The following is a 17953-nucleotide window of genomic DNA, read 5'->3' as shown; positions in this document are numbered from 1 at the left end:
AGTACTGGCGGCACGCTGCGGAGACCACACCTATCATGCAACGGAATGGAACACACAAGACACCCGAGAGCCGATGAGGTCAGTGTACTAGACGGGTATCTGCGCAATGTGGGGTAGCATGGGTCGTCGTGTGCGCTGTCAGGGCTCCCAGTCGCACTTGAAGTCATTCCCGACTCTCCATGGTGGCCAAGATTCGAGCAGTGGGACTGCAGCCAGCATGTCCAGTTGAACTTTGCTATACGGTCCATACGTCCCAAATGCCTGTACTACGCATGAGGGGTCAAGATATCGGCGTCACTCCGGTGCCGATTATATAAACCTATGGGTTGACGGACGAAAAGTTAGTTGTGGTCCAAGGATACATGTGCCGCACGTCAATGCTGCAAGTTTCAATGTCATAAAAAGGTGTTCACGGCTTACGTGTAAGTTTGACACAAGATGGTAGTACTTCACAGTTTCGGGGGATCTGGTGGCGTCATCGATGGTTGGTGGGGCTATGATCGGAATCAACCCCGCGTGATTTGACAGCTGCTAGTCTAGACTTTTCTCGCGACGACTCATTCATGTCAACTTTTTGACCATCTCTGTAAGAGTCTTGATATTCAGATTTACCTGCAGTCATGGCGCCGACACTGCTTGCTGCAATTGACCTGGTCAGCCAGTCCAACGCGTCGCAAGGCCTCGACGAACAAGCACTGTCTTTCGTTGGCAGTGTCTTTGTAAGAGTCACTGACGGAACAGTGGACCAAGCTCTTGCACACCTCCAGCAGTCTGTTGGTCGCTATTCGAACTACCTCGGCGTCGCCACGCTTACCTCGACCGACGATATCCTTTCGCTTCTCGACGCCGGTGCCGCCAAAGTTTTCGTAACGCGTCAGCAGTTGGACACGCTCAAGTCATTGAACATCGATCAGGATAGAATAGTACTATGCTTGCCAGGAAACAGCCGGTCAGAGGTAATCGATGCGATATCGGGCACCCAGGTCGACGTCTACTCGCACCAAGTGCATGACATCGACCTCGTCGAGGCATGGCTGAAGGAATATGGCCCAGACAGGCCCAATGTCTTCGTCTCGTTCTCCGAACCAAATCTCGAGAATTCATTGAAGCTAGCGAAGCTCTCAGCGATCCCGATTATTCCTGCCCAATCTCTCACGATCGACGAGAAGAAGGACTCTAGCTTGATCAGCGTCGCAAAGCTAGTCATGGCAAACGCGACGAGCGACCGGCCCGATGGACTCTATACGACACTCGTCACCGATGAAAGAGGCGTTGCGCTCGGACTGGTTTATAGCAGCGAGGAGAGCGTCGCAGAGAGCTTGCGGACTGGACGAGGTGTCTACCAGAGCCGGAAACGGGGTTTGTGGTACAAGGGCGAGAGCAGTGGCGACATACAAGAGTTGGTGTCCATGTCCTTTGACTGCGACAGTGACTGCTTGCAATTTGTTGTCAGGCAAAAGGGCAGAGGGTTCTGTCACCTGGCTACTCCGACATGCTTTGGAGACTACCGTGGACTATCGAAGCTGCAAAAAACACTACAAAGTCGAAAAGAATCCGCACCCCAAGGATCGTATACCGCGCGATTGTTCAACGATGCGCAACTTCTACGAGCGAAAATTCTGGAAGAGGCGACAGAACTCTGCGACGCGACTACCAAGGAGCACATTGCATTTGAGGCCGCAGATCTGTTCTATTTCGCTTTGACGAAGTGTGTAGCTGCCGGTGTGTCTCTTGAAGATGTCGAGCGTAACCTCGACGCCAAGAGCATCAAGGTGAAGCGAAGACAGGGTGACGCAAAACCCGCTTTCGCAGCACAGGCGGCAGCAGCAGTGAATGGTACATCGAACGCCGCTACCAACGGTGCTTCGAACGGGGTATCCGTAGAAACACTCAAGGAAGCTGCTTCAGTACCCAAGAGCAAAGATGATCCGGCGGGTACAAAGGATGTTCGCATTGCCATGAAGCGATATGTCACAGCACAAGAGACATCAGAGACCATTGCGGCAGCACTTCAAAGGCCGTCCCAGAAGTCCACGGAGAAGATTATTGGAATATGCCGGCCCATCATTGACGCCGTCAAGACACGTGGTGATGCAGCACTACTTGAATACACACACAAGTTTGAGAAGGCAACATCACTGACATCGCCTGTTCTGCGTGCGCCATTCCCACCTGAGCTGATGCAATTGGCACCAGAAACCGCCAAAGCTATCGATGTTTCTTTCGAGAACATCCGCAAATTCCACGCTGCGCAGAGGGAAGAGAAGCCTCTCGTGGTCGAGACAATGCCCGGCGTTGTCTGTTCGCGATTCGCTCGACCCATTGAGAGAGTCGGTCTCTACGTCCCTGGCGGTACCGCTGTTCTACCCTCCACTGCACTTATGCTTGGAGTACCAGCGATGGTTGCTGGCTGCAAGAAGATTGTCCTCGCAACACCACCTCGATCCAATGGAAAAGTAACACCCGAGGTGGTTTACGCTGCACACAAAGTCGGTGCTGAGATGATCGTGCTTGCGGGTGGTGCACAAGCCGTGGCCGCCATGGCTTATGGTACCGAGAGCGTGTCCAAGGTCGATAAGATCCTGGGACCTGGAAACCAATTTGTTACAGCAGCGAAGATGCATGTATCTAACGATACGAACGCTGGTGTGAGCATTGACATGCCGGCAGGACCCAGTGAATTGTTGGTCATTGCTGATGCATCTGCCAATCCCGCGTTCGTCGCGTCAGATCTGCTCAGTCAGGCCGAGCACGGCGTTGACTCTCAGGTCATTCTAATTGCGGTCGGACTGAACGAAGCTCAGCTAACAGCAATTGAGGATGAGCTTCACAAACAAGCGAACGCTCTTCCTCGTGTGGACATTGTGCGCGGCGCAATTGAACACTCACTCACGCTAGCTGCCAGCACGATTGAAGAAGCCCTGGAACTCAGCAACCAGTATGCACCAGAGCACTTGATCTTACAGGTTGCGAATGCAGATAAGGTAGTTGAGCTTGTGGAGAACGCAGGCAGTGTCTTCATTGGCGAATGGACACCAGAAAGTGTTGGCGACTACTCTGCTGGCGTCAATCACTCTCTTCGTAAGTCAAATGAGTTTCGCTCTCCAATGTGCAATGCTAACAACGCGATAGCCACCTACGGATATGCAAAGCAGTACTCAGGCGTCAATCTGGCTTCCTACGTCAAGCACATCACTAGCGCCCACCTCACAAAAGAGGGTCTGCAGAACGTGGGCCCGGCGGTTATGGAGCTCGCGCGCGTCGAGGAACTCGAAGCTCATCGCCGTGCGGTTAGCCTGCGACTTGGCGTAGCTTGATAGCAACGCATATTCTGGCGTTCATGGCTTGTAGTGTCCCCTGCCATTTCAATTGTAATAATGCAAATAGAGGAAAAGTATTCAAGGCCAGGTTCTGCATGTATTCAGCTATTGTTCACACCCTTCTAGAACTTTGAGAATTTCCGATACCGCCGCTATGCCGTCTGACATCAGACCGCCCCATCTCTATAGCTCCACATGTGTTTGGACGGCTTGGTGTTTTGAATCTTAGTGGCGTGCTTCGTTCATCTATTCGAGTCGTGCTAGTGGCGGCGTAGCCAGATTTTGCAGCGCACGGTCCATCCATGAATTATGCAAACCAGGTCTCTGGCCCGGAGACAGCGCCATGACAGCACGGCTTATGCCAACGTCAAACAAGCACGGGAACTAAGCATGGCAATCCCTCTTATCTCGGTGCCCTTGGCGCCTTAGTGCGTTCTTCACTCCAGGCGTTTTGTTTTGTGCCGCCTGTTCTGCCAGACGGATAAATTTGCGCGCCGTAATGATACCCAGGACGGCGTTTCAATGGCTCGTGAAACAACGTTCTCAGCCCAAGGATCAAAGACCCGCAGAGATAGTGGGTGGGATGGTGCGGAATGTATTCATATAAATGGTCTTCTTCGTCTGCTGAACAGATGTTTCTTTATCCCATCGGTCATTCTTTTCCGTCTTTTGTATACCTTCATTCGTTTTGGAAGCGTGCTTCCTTATCTTCATCCATACACACTCTCTTTAAGATAGAAGCTTTCTTCTATATTTGCTTTACACAACAAACTACAATTTCAATCGAACCATATAAACGAGTCAAGCAACGATGCATTTCTCCGGCCAATCCGTCTACCTTGGAGTGACGTTCCTGTCATCCTCCACTGCTGTCCTGGCAGCTGTTCAGCCATGGGGACAGTGTGGTGGCATGAACTTCAAGGGTGATACCGCCTGCGCTCCAGGATGGACTTGCAATAAGTTCAACGACTGGTACTCGCAGTGTATTGGAGGCAACATGAACCAGCCAGGACCAGTTGCTCCTCCTCCTGCTGTTCCTCAGCCTTCCAACGACTCTGCGCCTACTCTTTCCAGCGTTATCGTTGAGCCCACTCCCAACGCCACGATCCCAACTGGACGTCCCTCGACCATGATGACGCTAATCGCCACCGGATCTCCCATTGCTAAGCCTGTCGCTGTCAGCTCAAGCCCTGCCGCCGCTCCTATCAAAGCTTCTTCTTCCAAGCCCGCCGCCGCAAAGCCCACCAGCAACGGTGCCAATGGCGTCAAGTGCTCTCTCGATGCAGCCTTCAAGGCCCACGGCAAGAAGTACCTGGGCAACATCGCCGACAGCAACCTTCTCTCGAACACCGTGAACGCTCAAATCCTCAATGACAACTTTGGTCAACTCACCCCTGAGAACTCCATGAAGTGGGACGCCACTGAGGCCACCCAGGGCAAGTTCACTCTAGACAACGCCAACGTCCTTGTCGACTGGGCTACCAAGAACGGAAAGCTGATCCGTGGACACACTACTGTGTGGCACAGCCAGCTGCCTACCTGGGTTAGCTCTATCACCGACAAGACGAAGTTGGAGGAGGTTATGGTTGCCCACATCAAGAAGCTTATCGGCACATACGCTGGCAAGGTCTACGCATGGGACGTAGTCAACGAGATCTTCACCGTAATACTGCCCCTTTCGCTATTATAGATGACTGAGATGCTAACAACTTACAGGAAGAGGGTGGTTTCCGCTCGTCCGTCTTTTACAACGTTCTCGGTGAAAGTAAATCCAACCCCCACCAATAACCACTATCCTACGACAAGAAAACTGACTGTAACACCTAGACTTCGTCAAGATTGCATTCACCGCCGCCCGTGCCGCCGATCCCGCCGCAAAGCTCTACATCAATGACTACAACCTTGACTCCCCCGCGTACGCCAAAACCAAGGGCTTTGCCGCTAACGTCAAGAAGTGGGTCGCCGCCGGTGTCCCCATCGACGGCACAGGTTCCCAGTCCCATCTCGGCGGCAGCTGGCCCATCCAGGATGTGCCCGCCGCGCTGAAGATGATTTGCGCCGACGTCAAGGAGTGCGCAATGACCGAGCTCGACATCAAGGGCGCCAGCCCCACCGACTTCACGACTGCTGTCGGCGCCTGCCTGGACGAGAAGAAGTGCGTTGGTGTCACTATCTGGGGTGTCAGTGACAAGGACAGCTGGAGGAAGGGCGAGAACCCATTGTTGTTCGACCAGGGTTACAAGGCTAAGGAGGCGTACAACGCGCTTTGCACGCTCTTGGCTTAGACCGCAAAAATCAGGGGAGGAGGAATTTTGTTTTTTGTATATAATGGGTCTCGCGGTTGAGACCTGATTACTTTTTTTTTACTTCTTAGAGGCGACGAGGATGACTCGGTTCGCATTTACTTCAAAAGTGTAAACATAATACACTATTACTTGAGAGCACTATGCTCGAAGTGTTCATTTTACCGTCTGTCATATCGTCTGCTTAATAGAGCCATCTGCCAACTTGTATTTACACAGTGATGCACTGTCCTCTAGCAGCACGTGGGGGTGAGTCGTGTCGTTCTATAACGGCATGTCGAGTATGTACGTCAACGCGTAGTCGTACGACGGCGTGGACTCGTGAGTTTTTCCTGGCCACAACTGAAGTCTGTATTCATTGATAAGTGCTATGAAGCGATTGACAAGCATTGTGGTATATTTCCCGATGATATTGATCTTCTCAAGGTCCTAAGCCTGCAAGCTGACTTGCGCCGCTACTCCGGAAACTCATGAAGGGCTCGAAGTTGGTATCCTGATGCGCTTCACCGGCCGCGACCGGCGCTTCGTGATGGGTCGTTTGGAGGTTGTGGGCGCAGAGTTCACTTCAAATCCGACTCTGACGCATACATACGAAAGCCAAATGAATAGCAAGACCAAGTAGATAAACATCTTAACGAAGGACAAAATCCAAGCTCTTATCGCGTGAAAGAGCGCGATGATGAAGGTGATGAGCCTAATGAATGAAGTGCATACCGCGGAGACCTTACGACTTGTATTCCGATAATGCGAAGCTACAATCTGATCTAGCTATCAACATCGACCCTAGGGAAGAAGAATATTGGCAAGAAGTCCACCCGATATTCCCTCCTACCGTCAAAGTTCCTGAGCGTCACAGCGAAATTGCGGATTATTCATATATCCTGAGGGCTCCCTAGACCAATAGTCAGCATTCGAAGTACACATTTTGAATCTCCTGTGTAGAAGGCGCAAGCTTACAGAGAAAATCAGCGGTCGCGCAGAGATGGCGGCGCATGAACTCCATTTCTACACAAGAAATTGACATGGAGCGGAAGTTCGGTTCGATCCTGCCGTGTGAGCACAGATACGAACATTTGCAAGTGGGATACTTACAGGCGTCTTATACCACGGCAGGTAAGTCTGGCAGGAAGGTCTTCGATCTCACCGTGGCCTATCTGAATTTACGATTTACTTCTTGATTTGGGATGATTTGACGACCTTGAATGGCTCATGATTTTAATCGGTCTCCATGCGATCGTCATGTTGGAGAGCTAGATTGTCCATCATCGCCTGGGCATTGTCGACAGCATCATCCAAATCGAACTCCTCCTGGCCCTCTGTTCTCAGGATCTCAGCCAACTCATCCAAACAGATGCGAGTCTCAGCCAGGAGATAATCGACGGCTTCGCTCTGGCCCTCAGGATCCATCCGTCGGCTTAACATCCACAGCGCTTCTGCATCTGCACGGCATGCGTTCGCATCTTCCCCGTCCTTAAGTAGGGCACTCAATAGTACGAGCACCTTCATTCGATTGTGGCAGGATAAAGTAGGATCGTCAAGGAACTCACGAGCTTTCGCAATGCGCCTGTCGAGACCATTGCCATAGAGCGCTTTGGCTTCGCTAAAGGCGCCCATGAAGCGTGCATCGATGATGGTAGGTGTAGACATGGCTTGTCGGATGAATTCGGTATAGTTGATTGTGTCAAGAGTTGAGAGTGTGTAGTGGTGAGTCCGAAGTTGATGGTAGAGAGTTGCTCAATGATATCTTAAGAAGATCACGGGTGAGACAACATATGGTACCGAGACGCAAACGCGCAGACGAGCGAACACCCAGACGCACAGTAATCACTTCCATCCTTAGCTCCTAGTCTTCAAATTCGCTGCTATCTACAGAGCGGGCGCATGCCCACCTTTCCCAGGTTTGCATGCCACAACTGTCACAGAGTGGCTTCTGCTATCGGCCGATATGGTATGTCGACATCAGAAAAGCCACGCCGATATATCAGGACCAAGATTGCGGGCCCAACGCGAGGAGATCATGGCTGTGATTCCACCACTGTGGATGGTGGCTCCTAGATGGTCATCGATTCTACCGATGGGCTCGTACATATCAGACACTTTCGTCTTCACAGTTAGCACTGCCTCTTCCAAGACTCTAAGCAGAGTTGCGTTGTTGGACATATGCTATTCGCTCCCCAAAACTCAGCAATGATCTGTGAAACGTTGTACTCGGTCATCATGTCTCTCGACAGCAAGGCCGTCACATAGTTTTGCCAGGCTAAATGTCGCGTGGATACTTAGGTATACATCGGGCAGTTGTTGCGTAACATTGAGTTTGAAGAAGCAGCTGATCGGATGTCCTTGATACTCTAGGAATAGCTTCGCAGGTGACAGATTCCTTGTCGCATTTTGAGAATTGCAAAAGCTCCTTCCTAACCGGCAGTGAGTGCGTGAGTTCGCCGCGATTGTATTTAAGGCTTTCCGAAGGTCGTCAGCGCGTAACATAAGCCGTTTTGCGTCATAACATGACTGCAAGTCCGGCGTCTCAAATTGCTATGCTCTTATTATTCGGCACATACAATGATGTGGGGCCCCGCAAAGTTCCCCCGTCTACTGACAACAAATCACATCACGCACAAAAGATCCACAGCCTTGTTTAACATATTCATTGCCTAACATACAATAATCCTATATCCCATCAAAACACTTCTCAAATCCTTAAGACTTGTAGACGTGAATGACGTGAGGGTTGCAGTAAGCCAGCAGGCCGGTCCTGCCCCACTCACCACCGATACCAGACTCCTTGTGTCCACCAAAGATGGCCTGGGGAGTTGGCTTCTCAAATGAGTTGACAAAGACGGATCCGGCTTCAAGTCGTCGCGCGATCTTGGATGCCTTCTCGACGTCCTTGCCCCACACGCACGCACCAAGACCGGTGTTGGTGTCGTTGGCGCGGGCGATGACCTCCTCGAGGTCAGACCACGGCTGGGTGGGAACAATAGGGCCGAACGGCTCTTCTTGGATGATGCGGGAGTCGTTGGGCGGGTTGTCGATGATGGTGGGGGTAATAAAGTATCCCTTCGATGCGCCAACGTCCGGCTCGCCAGCGGCAAACTTGTAACCCTTGGCCTTGCTGTCGGCGAAGAAGCCCTTTACACGCTCGTATTGCATCTGGTTCTGCACAGGTCCCAAAAGGTTGTCACCGTCATCTGGGTTGCCCGTCTTAACCGATTCCTTCGTGAACCGAACCATCTCCTCCAAGAACTCCTTGTAGATGGACTCATGGATGTAAATGCGCTTAGTTGCAACACAAACTTGTCCACTGTTCTGGAAAGCTCCCATAACAACTTCGGGGGCAACCTTCTTGATGTCGACGTCTGGGAGGATGATTGAAGCGTCGTTGCCACCGAGCTCGAGCGTGACACGCTTAAGGGTCTTGGCGGACGTCTCCATGACCTTCTTTCCTGTGGCAATGCTACCAGTAAAAGAAATCTTTGCGATATCTGGGTGTGCGCACATGGATGCGCCGAGCTCATTGTTGCCGCCAACGGTCTGGAGGACACCAGGGGGGAGGATCTCCTGTGCAAGCTCGCAGAACTTGAGGAAGGTGTATGGTGTAAACGGCGAGGGCTTGACGATCATAGTGTTACCGGTCATGAGGGCGGGCGCGACCTTTCCGCAGCTGAGGATAAGGGGGAAGTTCCATGGGCAGATGGCTCCGCAAACACCGAGTGGGGAGTACTCTACAGGATGGAAATTAGCAAGTTACTCCATGATAAATAGGAATGATCTTACCAGTGTAGAGAGTCTTCTCGTCGTCCTCAATCTTCTCAGAGGGAACATCGAGGGTGAGGTGGTGGCCGATAAAACCAACTACGCCGCCGACCTCGCATGGCAGCAAACTTCCTGGGCTTGCCGGACTCCTTGCAGAGCAGAGAGACGAACTCATCGTGGTGGGCCTGGAAGCTCTCGGCGACCTTTCCGAGGAGCTCCTTACGCTTCTCAATGGGGGTGTCTCTCCATGCTGGGAAGGCCTTCTTTGCAGCTGCAACAGCGTCGTTCAAGTCTTGCTCACTAGCGATTGGGACGTCCCAAAGCTCCTGGCCGGTAGCAGGGTTGATTCCACGGTGGATCTTGTCAGAGCCACGCTGCTTGCCGTCTACAATGTTGTAGAACTTCTCGAAGTCGAGTGTGGAGACTTTTCCTGGAGACATGATTGTGGTGTGGTATGTGAAAGTTTTTGGTCGTGAATTATTTCTTCTCCAAGAGGGAGTCAGCCTCTTCTTAAGTGTCTGAGCTACATGTCGCCACGGAAAGCACAGCATCCCTCGGTAAGTGCTTTGTTGTGCGGCATGGTAGCACCTGCTTGGCTGATACCATCTACCCCACCTCAGTGCGAGAATCGCGGGGCTCGAAGTAGCACTTGGTTTTAGCTCGGCTACCCGTCTTGCGAACACTCTTCATAGGCTGCTTGACTACTAATCATGCTCGAAGAGGTCAAGGCCGATACGTAGTCCAGAACGTGCTTCCCCACTTGAACGACCACTTCCGCTGCGGCATGTCTATCGGCAGGGGTATGCTTTCAAATACTGGATTGTCTTTCTCGGCCATACTTATGGCAAATTTTGCGGTATTGTACCTAGGGACTTGTACCTTTTTGTTCGTGCTAGCGAGCAGGTTCACATTCTCAGTCCATGGACAATCGATGAATTGTACGGACGATTGTTTGCTCGCTACGCAACCTTTGATCCTGGGCAAACAGACTGACTCGTATCAGACCACTCGCTGGTGGCTCCGCTGCCAGCACAGTACAAGTGAAGAGATTGATACAGGGGGCCTCGCGATGCTACGGACGTATGACGGACGGGCACAGGCGGTGACAAAGTCGCCTTGTCTCATCGGTGGATGTGTTTCGCGAGATCGCTGCGGAGGCTGTCCTCTTCAGCATGTGCACCGATGAAGCGCAACCAAGCCTCCACTAGACATCTCCTGACCAAACCGCATCAGATCTATACCGAGTAATTTCCGGCAACTCGCGTGGCTTGGGCGATTCGGGGCGTACGCCTGGAATTGTAGGATACCTTTTCCAGAGAAGATTGTCGAATTCACAATAATTGCTTAGCTGATCCTGGCGATTCCAGACGGTGAGCCGTAGTCCCGCTACCCTTGCCCCACCAGAGGACCGGAGGACCCTTCCTCAACGTGTCTCTATGCGATCTTTATATCCACCCGAACCACAAAAGCACAAGGATTTTCCCTCTTCGGCATGTTGCATTAGTGGGTTGTCGTGCGATGAATGTCTGGCAGACGTAGTCGCCCGTCGCGGATATCTATGACTACTTGCCACCAACCCCTTGGCGAAGACTGAGTATCACAAATGGAACCTGGCGAGTGGTATCTGCCTGTTATGGTGCCCAGCGCCTCTTAACCCTCGCCAGGCAGATTAGCCAAATGGGAGATCTAACAATAGCCAGCGTTGCACCGAGACCCTTTGCCTGCTTCCAATTTACTTTCAATTGTTCCAGGCTACTCGAGGAAGCTCAATCGTACTTATGTATGTACCCAAGGCACGACTAACGGCACCTTGCCGTAAAGCGAACGACTATCCAGGAGCGATATGAGCATTGATGAAGGATACGAACGTCAGAAGAAACTATCCGAGTTCAGCAGCTCCCCTGCGTTGATTGCCAACCTTAATGATCCGTCACCTGTTTGGCAGACTCGGGTCGAGGCCACGAGCCAATCTATTATATACAACGCTGGCCGCCCACGATCCCGCACGCACGACGTGAAAGCTTGCAGCTACCTATTTTTGGCTCAATCATTTCTCCGCCGCGCTCGTCTACCCCAGGAAACGCAATGTTCTAGAGTCTGCTTTGATCTGAGCAGGCCCGTTGACGGTTATCGCCTGGCCCGTGTACATGCCCACGAGCAATATCGGCGGGCAGATCGAATATCCTTCGCATGGCGACCATGCCAGGTTCGCAGCGCTGTCCGACGGTCTGCACGAGGATGAGGCCTGTAAGTGGTAGCGAGTGGCTATTTTTCGCCATCTTTCGTGACTGCCTCACCAATAGGCTTGACTCCAGGCGCGGGCCGTAGTCTCCGCTCATATGTGTGAAGAGTCTGGAGAATGAAGAACTCTTGGTGGGTTTGCTATCTCGTGCTCTAGACCTCGTGCCCGGTAGAATACAGTGTGCATTTAAGACGTGCGGTGCTCGCTACCATTGTTTCTACAGCAGCAGACAATCTCTTACTATTTCCGATAGACGATCTTCGTCGTCTTTGTTGTAACTTGTATCATTCCACCAAGGTCAATTTCAATATCGCAGCTCTACAATGAAGTACACATTCGCCACTCTTGCCCTCGCGGCAGCATCACTAGCCAACCCAGTCCCAACCACAAGCTCCGATGCACCGTCCTCATTCAAGATCGTCAACGTTGTCTCGGGCGGCTCAGGCTGTCCTCAAGGTAGCATCGACGTCAACTGGACGGACAACAAGATCTTCCCTATCTGTAAGTCCCCACTCCTCACTCCCAGAAAGTCACCAACCCTCCCACTTCCACTTCCACAATCCTCCCCTCTCCAGCCGCTCTCTAACAATGTATCCAGACTTCAGCCCCGCCTTCACCGCCCGCGTCGGCTCCCGCGCCGACGCCACCGACTCGCGCAAAAACTGCCAACTCAACCTCAAACTCTCCTACGACTCCGGGTTCTCCTTCTCCGTGTACAGCGCCGACTACACGGGCTGGGCGGATCTCGACAGCGGCGTGACAGGCACCGTCAAGGCGTCGTACTACTTCTCCGGCGAGACGGAGCAGGGCAGCGCGGCGCTGTCCATCCCCGGCCCCTTCCACGGCAAGTACTTCAAGCAGGATAACGTGGATCTGGCGGTTTGGAGCCCCTGTGGCGCGGGCGAGGCGCTGTTGAATGTTAATAGCGAGGTTAGTCTTAGTCCGTTTGCGACGAGTGCAAGTGGGGTGCTGGCGAGTACGAGGGAGGGGGGCAGGTTGGTGAATAATTTGTATTTTGCTTGGAGGAAGTGTTAGACAAATGGGGAGGAGGGAGTAGATGTGTTTGTAGAGAAAAGAAAAATGTACTTTCAGATTTGAGTATTGGACACGATTTGTCTGTGATGGGGAAATTCACGGCGGTTGGAATTTTGACGATTTTGAAGGTTCTTGGCTGGCTAGCTGTGTAGTGAAGCGTTTTTTGGGGGGGCTAGAATTGATTCTGGAGATGATTGTGTCCAATGGCCTTCTTCTTTCGCTCACTTGCTAATTCTGTTAATATTGCAATAAGCGTTGGTATTCTTGCTACGCACGTTCCGTCTTCGTATCCGAAAATAACATGGTAATATATATTTCATCTATCTCCTCATACATCCTTCTACATGCTAAGCCAGGATCCGAGAATGCCCCCCTGCAAAACATGCAAGCGCTGCCAGAAATGCTCAATGCTCCGCATTACGCTCGGCCTCACTGATAGTCACACTCTCCACCACCTGCTCATCGCTTTGTGGACTTTCCGCTTCCTCGCCAGCCTCAAAACTCCCACTTTCAATCAGCTGCTCATCACTCGTCGGACTTTCCGCCTCCGCCTCTTCCCCATCCACACTCTCCAGCGCCTGTTCATCGCTCCTCGGACTCTCCACCTCCTCATCCGCATAACCACTCTCCTCTACACTCCCACCCTCCTCCCTCTCCAGATACGGCGGCGGCGCCAACTCCTCTCCCTCCCCATCCTCCCTGACCCACACCTTCCCCAACTCCTCCTCAATCTCCCTCTTCCTGCTCTCCCACTCCTCAACCTTCGCCAGCCGTTCGCGCAATTCCGCCAACTCTTTCTCGACGCTGGATTTCTCGCTCTCGGTACCGATGCGCTGGAACTCCCAGTCGTCCGAGGAATCGCCCATGCCGAGCGTGAGCGTGAATGTGTGGTAGCGCTTGAGCGATGCGCGGGTGGATATAGTTATGAGAGCTGTTGATGCGTTAGCATTGTATTCCAGACAGGGAAATGGGGACGGGGAAATGTACTTATGCCCTTTGCTTTACACCGCTCGTACAACAAGCCCTCGACATCGGAACTCACAGCGGACGTTCCTTCATCAATGAACGCGTATTTCGGCTCGTGGTAGAGTAAGCGCGCGATTCCAACGCGCTGCTTCTCGCCGCCGCTGAAGACGTCTTTCCACACCTTCTTCGTGTCCCAGCCGCCCTCACGGTCGGGAATGTATCCGAGTTTCGCCTCTTCGAGGATGGCTTGGAGTTCAGAGTCGCGGCGGCCCGAGTCTTTCATGTCAACGGCGGTGTGTGGGTAGATGATTTGGTCGCGTAGGGTGCCGGTAGACAGATATGGACGCTGTGGCAGGAACATTATTCCGTCAACGCCGTTGGTGCGTGGGCGGGAGACGAGGCCGCGGTAGGTGGGCCAGAGGCCGGCGACAATACGGGCGACGGCGCTTTTGCCGACGCCATTGGGGCCGGTGATGAGCAGGTGTTCGCCCGAATGGACGATGAAGGAGAGAGATTCGACGAGTTCGTCGCCGCCCATGGGGTATAGCGCTGGTGCGACGACGGGGACGTGTTCGAGACGGAGGCCATCGAAGCCTTTGTGGACTGTGCCTTGGACGTCTGAGAGGGAGAAGAGTTCTGGTCGGGTACCTGGTGGTGGGTAGTATGCGTCTGCGTGGACGCGGTGAAGTGTGCTGATGAGTGTGTAGACACGGGATGTGTAGCCGGCCAGTTCAGACAAGTCTTTGATGCTGTACATCATACGACCACCTGCGTCGGCGAGAGACAGCATGAGGCGCTTGTTTGTGATGAAGTCCTTCATGCGATTGCGCTCGCGGCCAGACTTTTCACCGCCTGGAATTTCTGGGACGCTACCTAGACCACCCCATGCTGGGAGGAATACGGGAAGAGAGGTGATGAGATAGCCAAATGCAGACCAGGAGTACTTCAGAACAAAGTCTTCCAGCATGTTGTAGCGGATCTTGAGACTGTAGATGCCTTCCATCCAGTGCTTGAGGTCCTTGAAGCCGCGCTCAAGGAAGTGTTTCTCCATCTGGTCACCGCCATAGAAAGCGACCTCTTCGGCGTTGGCGATGAGTCGAGCGTGCAGAGCACGAAACTCTCCTTCTCTTCGACCTTCCACGGCCTTGAGCTTGCCAAATGGCGGTGATAGCCTGCGCAATATCGTCGCAGTCAAGAAGTAGTTGCTCAGCAATCCAGTCAGAGCCAGCGGTCCCAGCGACTTGAACAACTGGTAGTTGAACACACAGAGATCCACAAACGGCTTCCCCAGCGACGAATACAGCGACGCAGCCGACGCGCAAAACAGCGTCAGGTCCTGGGTAATATACTGATCCGCGCCCAGCCCAACTCCTCCATCCAGATTATGCAGCTTATAATAGTTCAAGTGGTCGTTCAGATACAAGTCGTGAATGTACCTCGTCAGCCGCGTGCGGAACGCAATGGACACCTTACTCTGCAAGAACTTGATCATGGCATTCGTGTACGACGAGAAAGTGCCGACACCCAGCCACTTTACAATTCCCCAGAGAAACGCTTTGCCATTGCCCGCGACCAAGTCTCGCACAATCTCGCCATCGAGACGCGCAACGACGAGCGAGAGGTACGTCCGCAGCATCAAGAAGACGCTGTGGCTGACCAGCAGGCCCGTCTCCTTGCTGTTCCACCGCGGAATCATGATGTTCAGCAGACTCAGGAACTGGTGCAGGAAGGCGAGGTTCAGGCCCGGCTTTGTCTGGGGCGGCGGCGCGGTCGGATTGCTCGTGTCCTGCATGCGCGCCGCGCGGGGCGGCTGGAGGAAAAGGCGGCGATGCGCATCGAAGGTGGTGGGCTTGGTCGGATTGATGACGACTTTGGACGTCGAGTCGCGGTACGGCACGTATATCGTCCGCGAGCCATCTTTGTTCTTGAGGCCCGAGTTTCTTCGCAGTAGGCGTCGGCCGGTTTCTTTTTCTTTCCGCCGGTCCTTGTACAGCTTCCTGCTGCCATAGCCGGCGCCGATTATGGTGAAGAGCAGCGTGATGGTCGACACGACCTTTGTGAGCTTGGATGCGCCGCGCACGCGCGTCTTGAGCAGTGTGGCATAGTGGTCGTAGAGGGCGAGCAGCGGATCATGAGGCTGTTTGAGGGTGGATTGAGCGGCCATTGCAGGCCATGGGGTCTCCTGTCGGAGAGATGATCATGTTCTTGCGGCGGAACTGGCGCTGCAAGTGTGAGTGTGAGTGAGTGTTGGAGCTGCGAGCATGTGAGGGCCATGATGCCTGCCTGTGAGCCGAGGCATGTGAATGTGCCACGTGCATCCGGGGAACGTCTGGGGTTCAGGCAAGCTTCGACGCGTCGCGCTCCACACAATTGCATCTCCATGATTCGGTACGGGTCGTCATAATCTATGCATTGCTGAATGGTCTAGATCTAATCATAATGCATCGCTAATCGCAGCAGAAAACCACATTCCATCGTCCACCTCACACAGCCTGCGCGCCCTCAATTTCCTGCACCGTCTTGAATAGCTCACTCTTCAACCACGCGCCCAGAACATCATACAAAAACTCGCCCTGCTCGCTGCCTCCATCGCCCCTCCAGTTCGCCAGCGCCTCGACCAGCTGTCCGCAGTTCTTCAGCTCCCGCAGCACCACCTGCCGCCTGAGCCTCCGCTGTTCCGCCTCGTCGAACTGATACACGCCAAACTGCAGCGGCTGCAGCGCAATGTTGAAACCCATCTCGGTCTCAGACGCGGGCGTGGACAAGGGAGACGAGAAGTTGGAGGAAGTGGGAGAAATTGGGCCGCTGCCGAGCGAAGACGCCGTCACGTTGACGCCGGCTGCGATCTGGTACCAGGTGAGGAGCTTGGACGTGATGCTCGAGTACAGCATGGCGAGGTGAGGGTCCGATGAGCATGGGCAGCTGAGTAGGGTCATGACGGAAGAGACTGCGAGTCTCGTGATGGAAAGAACATTGTCGAGGCTCTTGCACTCCATGCTCGGGAATGCTTGGGAGGAGGCGTCAGTGCCAATAATCCGCAGACTCTCGAGCGTCGAGTACGCAAGCGTGTAGCAGCAGTGCGAAGTTGGCATCGAGACGCTAACGCGGCGCATAGAGCTGTAGTTGTTGTTCATGATCGTCTTTGGGCTCTGCGGTGTTGACATGGGAGCCGTGTTGAAGAGATATGGGTCGAGATTCGCACCCTGAAACGTATAGCTCGTGGGGTCGATATTGTCACCACCAACAAAGTCCCTCAGAGCCTCAATGTCTGGCAGATCGAGCTGCACCGACTGTCGCTTTGCAAACGGATCGCGGAAGGTAAGCTCCGGCTCGATCGACTGCATGGGTTCCGGCTCGAGCTGGGTCGTGGGCAGCAGGATATCGTCCATGAAGGTGAGGTCTGCGTCCATGTAGAACGGCTCTGGAGTCATCTCGAAATCAAAGTCTAGCTCTGGCGTGCCAGGCAGACTAGGTGTAGACGACCAGGTTGAGGACCAGCTCGATGCCGTCTCGGACAGGTCTGGAAGAGGCTGGGGGACGGGCTCAGGCTGCACCCTGAACTTGCCAAACTCGCTGCCATCTGGCGAAGGGCGCTGCTTCGAGGCCTTGATGAACGGTGTGCCATCTGGGTTCCTCTTCCTCGTCCGTCCAGGCTTGCCGTGCTTCCTCGACACCCCGTAGATGCATTGCGAGCCGTTGGCCGAGCATCGAGCGCAGATGGGGTGTTCCTTGTTGCACTTGACTTTCGAGGCAGCACAGGCATCGCAGGACGCTCGAAGCTTGGGTCTCCGCTCCTTGTCTGCCGACTTTGGCGCTGAAGTGGGAGATTTGATTGAAGGCGCCGATGTCGCTGGTGTGGATCTGCTGCTGTCGAGCACAATCGACGCCTGCCACTGTGCGGTCTGTGAAGAGAAAGACATTGTGACTGTGTTGGAGATTGTCGTTTTGTCGTTGATGTCTAGCAGAGTATGTACTTTGCTGTCGTTTGCACTCGTCTTGTGACTTGATTGACGGCACAGCTACACGCGCGCGTACCTCTAATATATACCATTGCCTACGCAGTCCAACGGGAATTATCGTCCATGGTTTGATGGACCTATGTGGAGTCAACACCAGGTCCAGTAGCCTGCATCACCACCACGTTTAGCGGCATACCTGCACGTCTCAGCCATGAAGCCGTCAAGCCATTGTTTACTCCCCACTACACCATCATGATCCCCGAACCAGCCGTGCTGTCTACGCAGCGAATGATAGGACTATCCTCGCCAGTAGCACGCCTGCCACCTTCTAGTGCTCGTCTAGCACGAGATCAACACCTTCCTTAATCCCCGCAA

General features: G+C 53.4%; 8 protein-coding genes across 8 annotated transcripts; 4 read left to right on the top strand and 4 right to left on the bottom strand.

The window, feature by feature from the left end:
* Positions 1-620: 620 nt before the first annotated feature.
* SNOG_11402 (hypothetical protein) lies at positions 621-3317 on the top strand (the record flags this gene model as incomplete). The annotated part of the gene is made up of 1 exon (XM_001801593.1): positions 621-3317. The coding sequence occupies one exon, from the start codon at positions 621-623 to the stop codon at positions 3315-3317; it is 2697 nt and encodes an 898-aa protein (XP_001801645.1).
* An 814-nt stretch (positions 3318-4131) lies between these two features.
* SNOG_11401 (hypothetical protein) lies at positions 4132-5781 on the top strand (the record flags this gene model as incomplete). The annotated part of the gene is made up of 3 exons (XM_001801592.1): positions 4132-4983; positions 5037-5085; positions 5148-5781. The coding sequence occupies 3 exons, from the start codon at positions 4132-4134 to the stop codon at positions 5603-5605; spliced, it is 1359 nt and encodes a 452-aa protein (XP_001801644.1). The 3' UTR covers positions 5606-5781.
* A 1057-nt stretch (positions 5782-6838) lies between these two features.
* On the bottom strand, positions 6839-7270 carry SNOG_11400 (hypothetical protein; the record flags this gene model as incomplete). Its single annotated transcript, XM_001801591.1, has 1 exon — positions 6839-7270. One exon carries the CDS (start codon positions 7268-7270, stop codon positions 6839-6841), a length of 432 nt encoding a protein of 143 aa, XP_001801643.1.
* A 987-nt stretch (positions 7271-8257) lies between these two features.
* SNOG_11399 (hypothetical protein) lies at positions 8258-9816 on the bottom strand (the record flags this gene model as incomplete). Its single annotated transcript, XM_001801590.1, has 3 exons — positions 8258-9345; positions 9398-9463; positions 9489-9816. 3 exons carry the CDS (start codon positions 9814-9816, stop codon positions 8321-8323), a joined length of 1419 nt encoding a protein of 472 aa, XP_001801642.1. The 3' UTR covers positions 8258-8320.
* Positions 9817-11523: 1707 nt separating this feature from the next.
* SNOG_11398 (hypothetical protein) lies at positions 11524-11723 on the top strand (the record flags this gene model as incomplete). Its single annotated transcript, XM_001801589.1, has 2 exons — positions 11524-11623; positions 11680-11723. 2 exons carry the CDS (start codon positions 11524-11526, stop codon positions 11721-11723), a joined length of 144 nt encoding a protein of 47 aa, XP_001801641.1.
* Positions 11724-11941: 218 nt separating this feature from the next.
* On the top strand, positions 11942-12625 carry SNOG_11397 (hypothetical protein; the record flags this gene model as incomplete). Its single annotated transcript, XM_001801588.1, has 3 exons — positions 11942-12119; positions 12217-12536; positions 12560-12625. The coding sequence occupies 3 exons, from the start codon at positions 11942-11944 to the stop codon at positions 12623-12625; spliced, it is 564 nt and encodes a 187-aa protein (XP_001801640.1).
* A 432-nt stretch (positions 12626-13057) lies between these two features.
* Positions 13058-15783, bottom strand: SNOG_11396 (hypothetical protein; the record flags this gene model as incomplete). Its single annotated transcript, XM_001801587.1, has 2 exons — positions 13058-13565; positions 13670-15783. 2 exons carry the CDS (start codon positions 15781-15783, stop codon positions 13058-13060), a joined length of 2622 nt encoding a protein of 873 aa, XP_001801639.1.
* Positions 15784-16102: 319 nt separating this feature from the next.
* On the bottom strand, positions 16103-17539 carry SNOG_11395 (hypothetical protein; the record flags this gene model as incomplete). The annotated part of the gene is made up of 1 exon (XM_001801586.1): positions 16103-17539. The coding sequence occupies one exon, from the start codon at positions 17537-17539 to the stop codon at positions 16103-16105; it is 1437 nt and encodes a 478-aa protein (XP_001801638.1).
* Between the last annotated feature and the right edge of the window lie 414 nt (positions 17540-17953).

Source organism: Parastagonospora nodorum (genome assembly GCF_000146915.1).
Source record: "Parastagonospora nodorum SN15 chromosome Unknown scaffold_19, whole genome shotgun sequence".
Lineage (NCBI taxonomy): Eukaryota > Fungi > Ascomycota > Dothideomycetes > Pleosporales > Phaeosphaeriaceae > Parastagonospora > Parastagonospora nodorum.
This window is presented reverse-complemented; position numbering and strand designations above follow the sequence as displayed.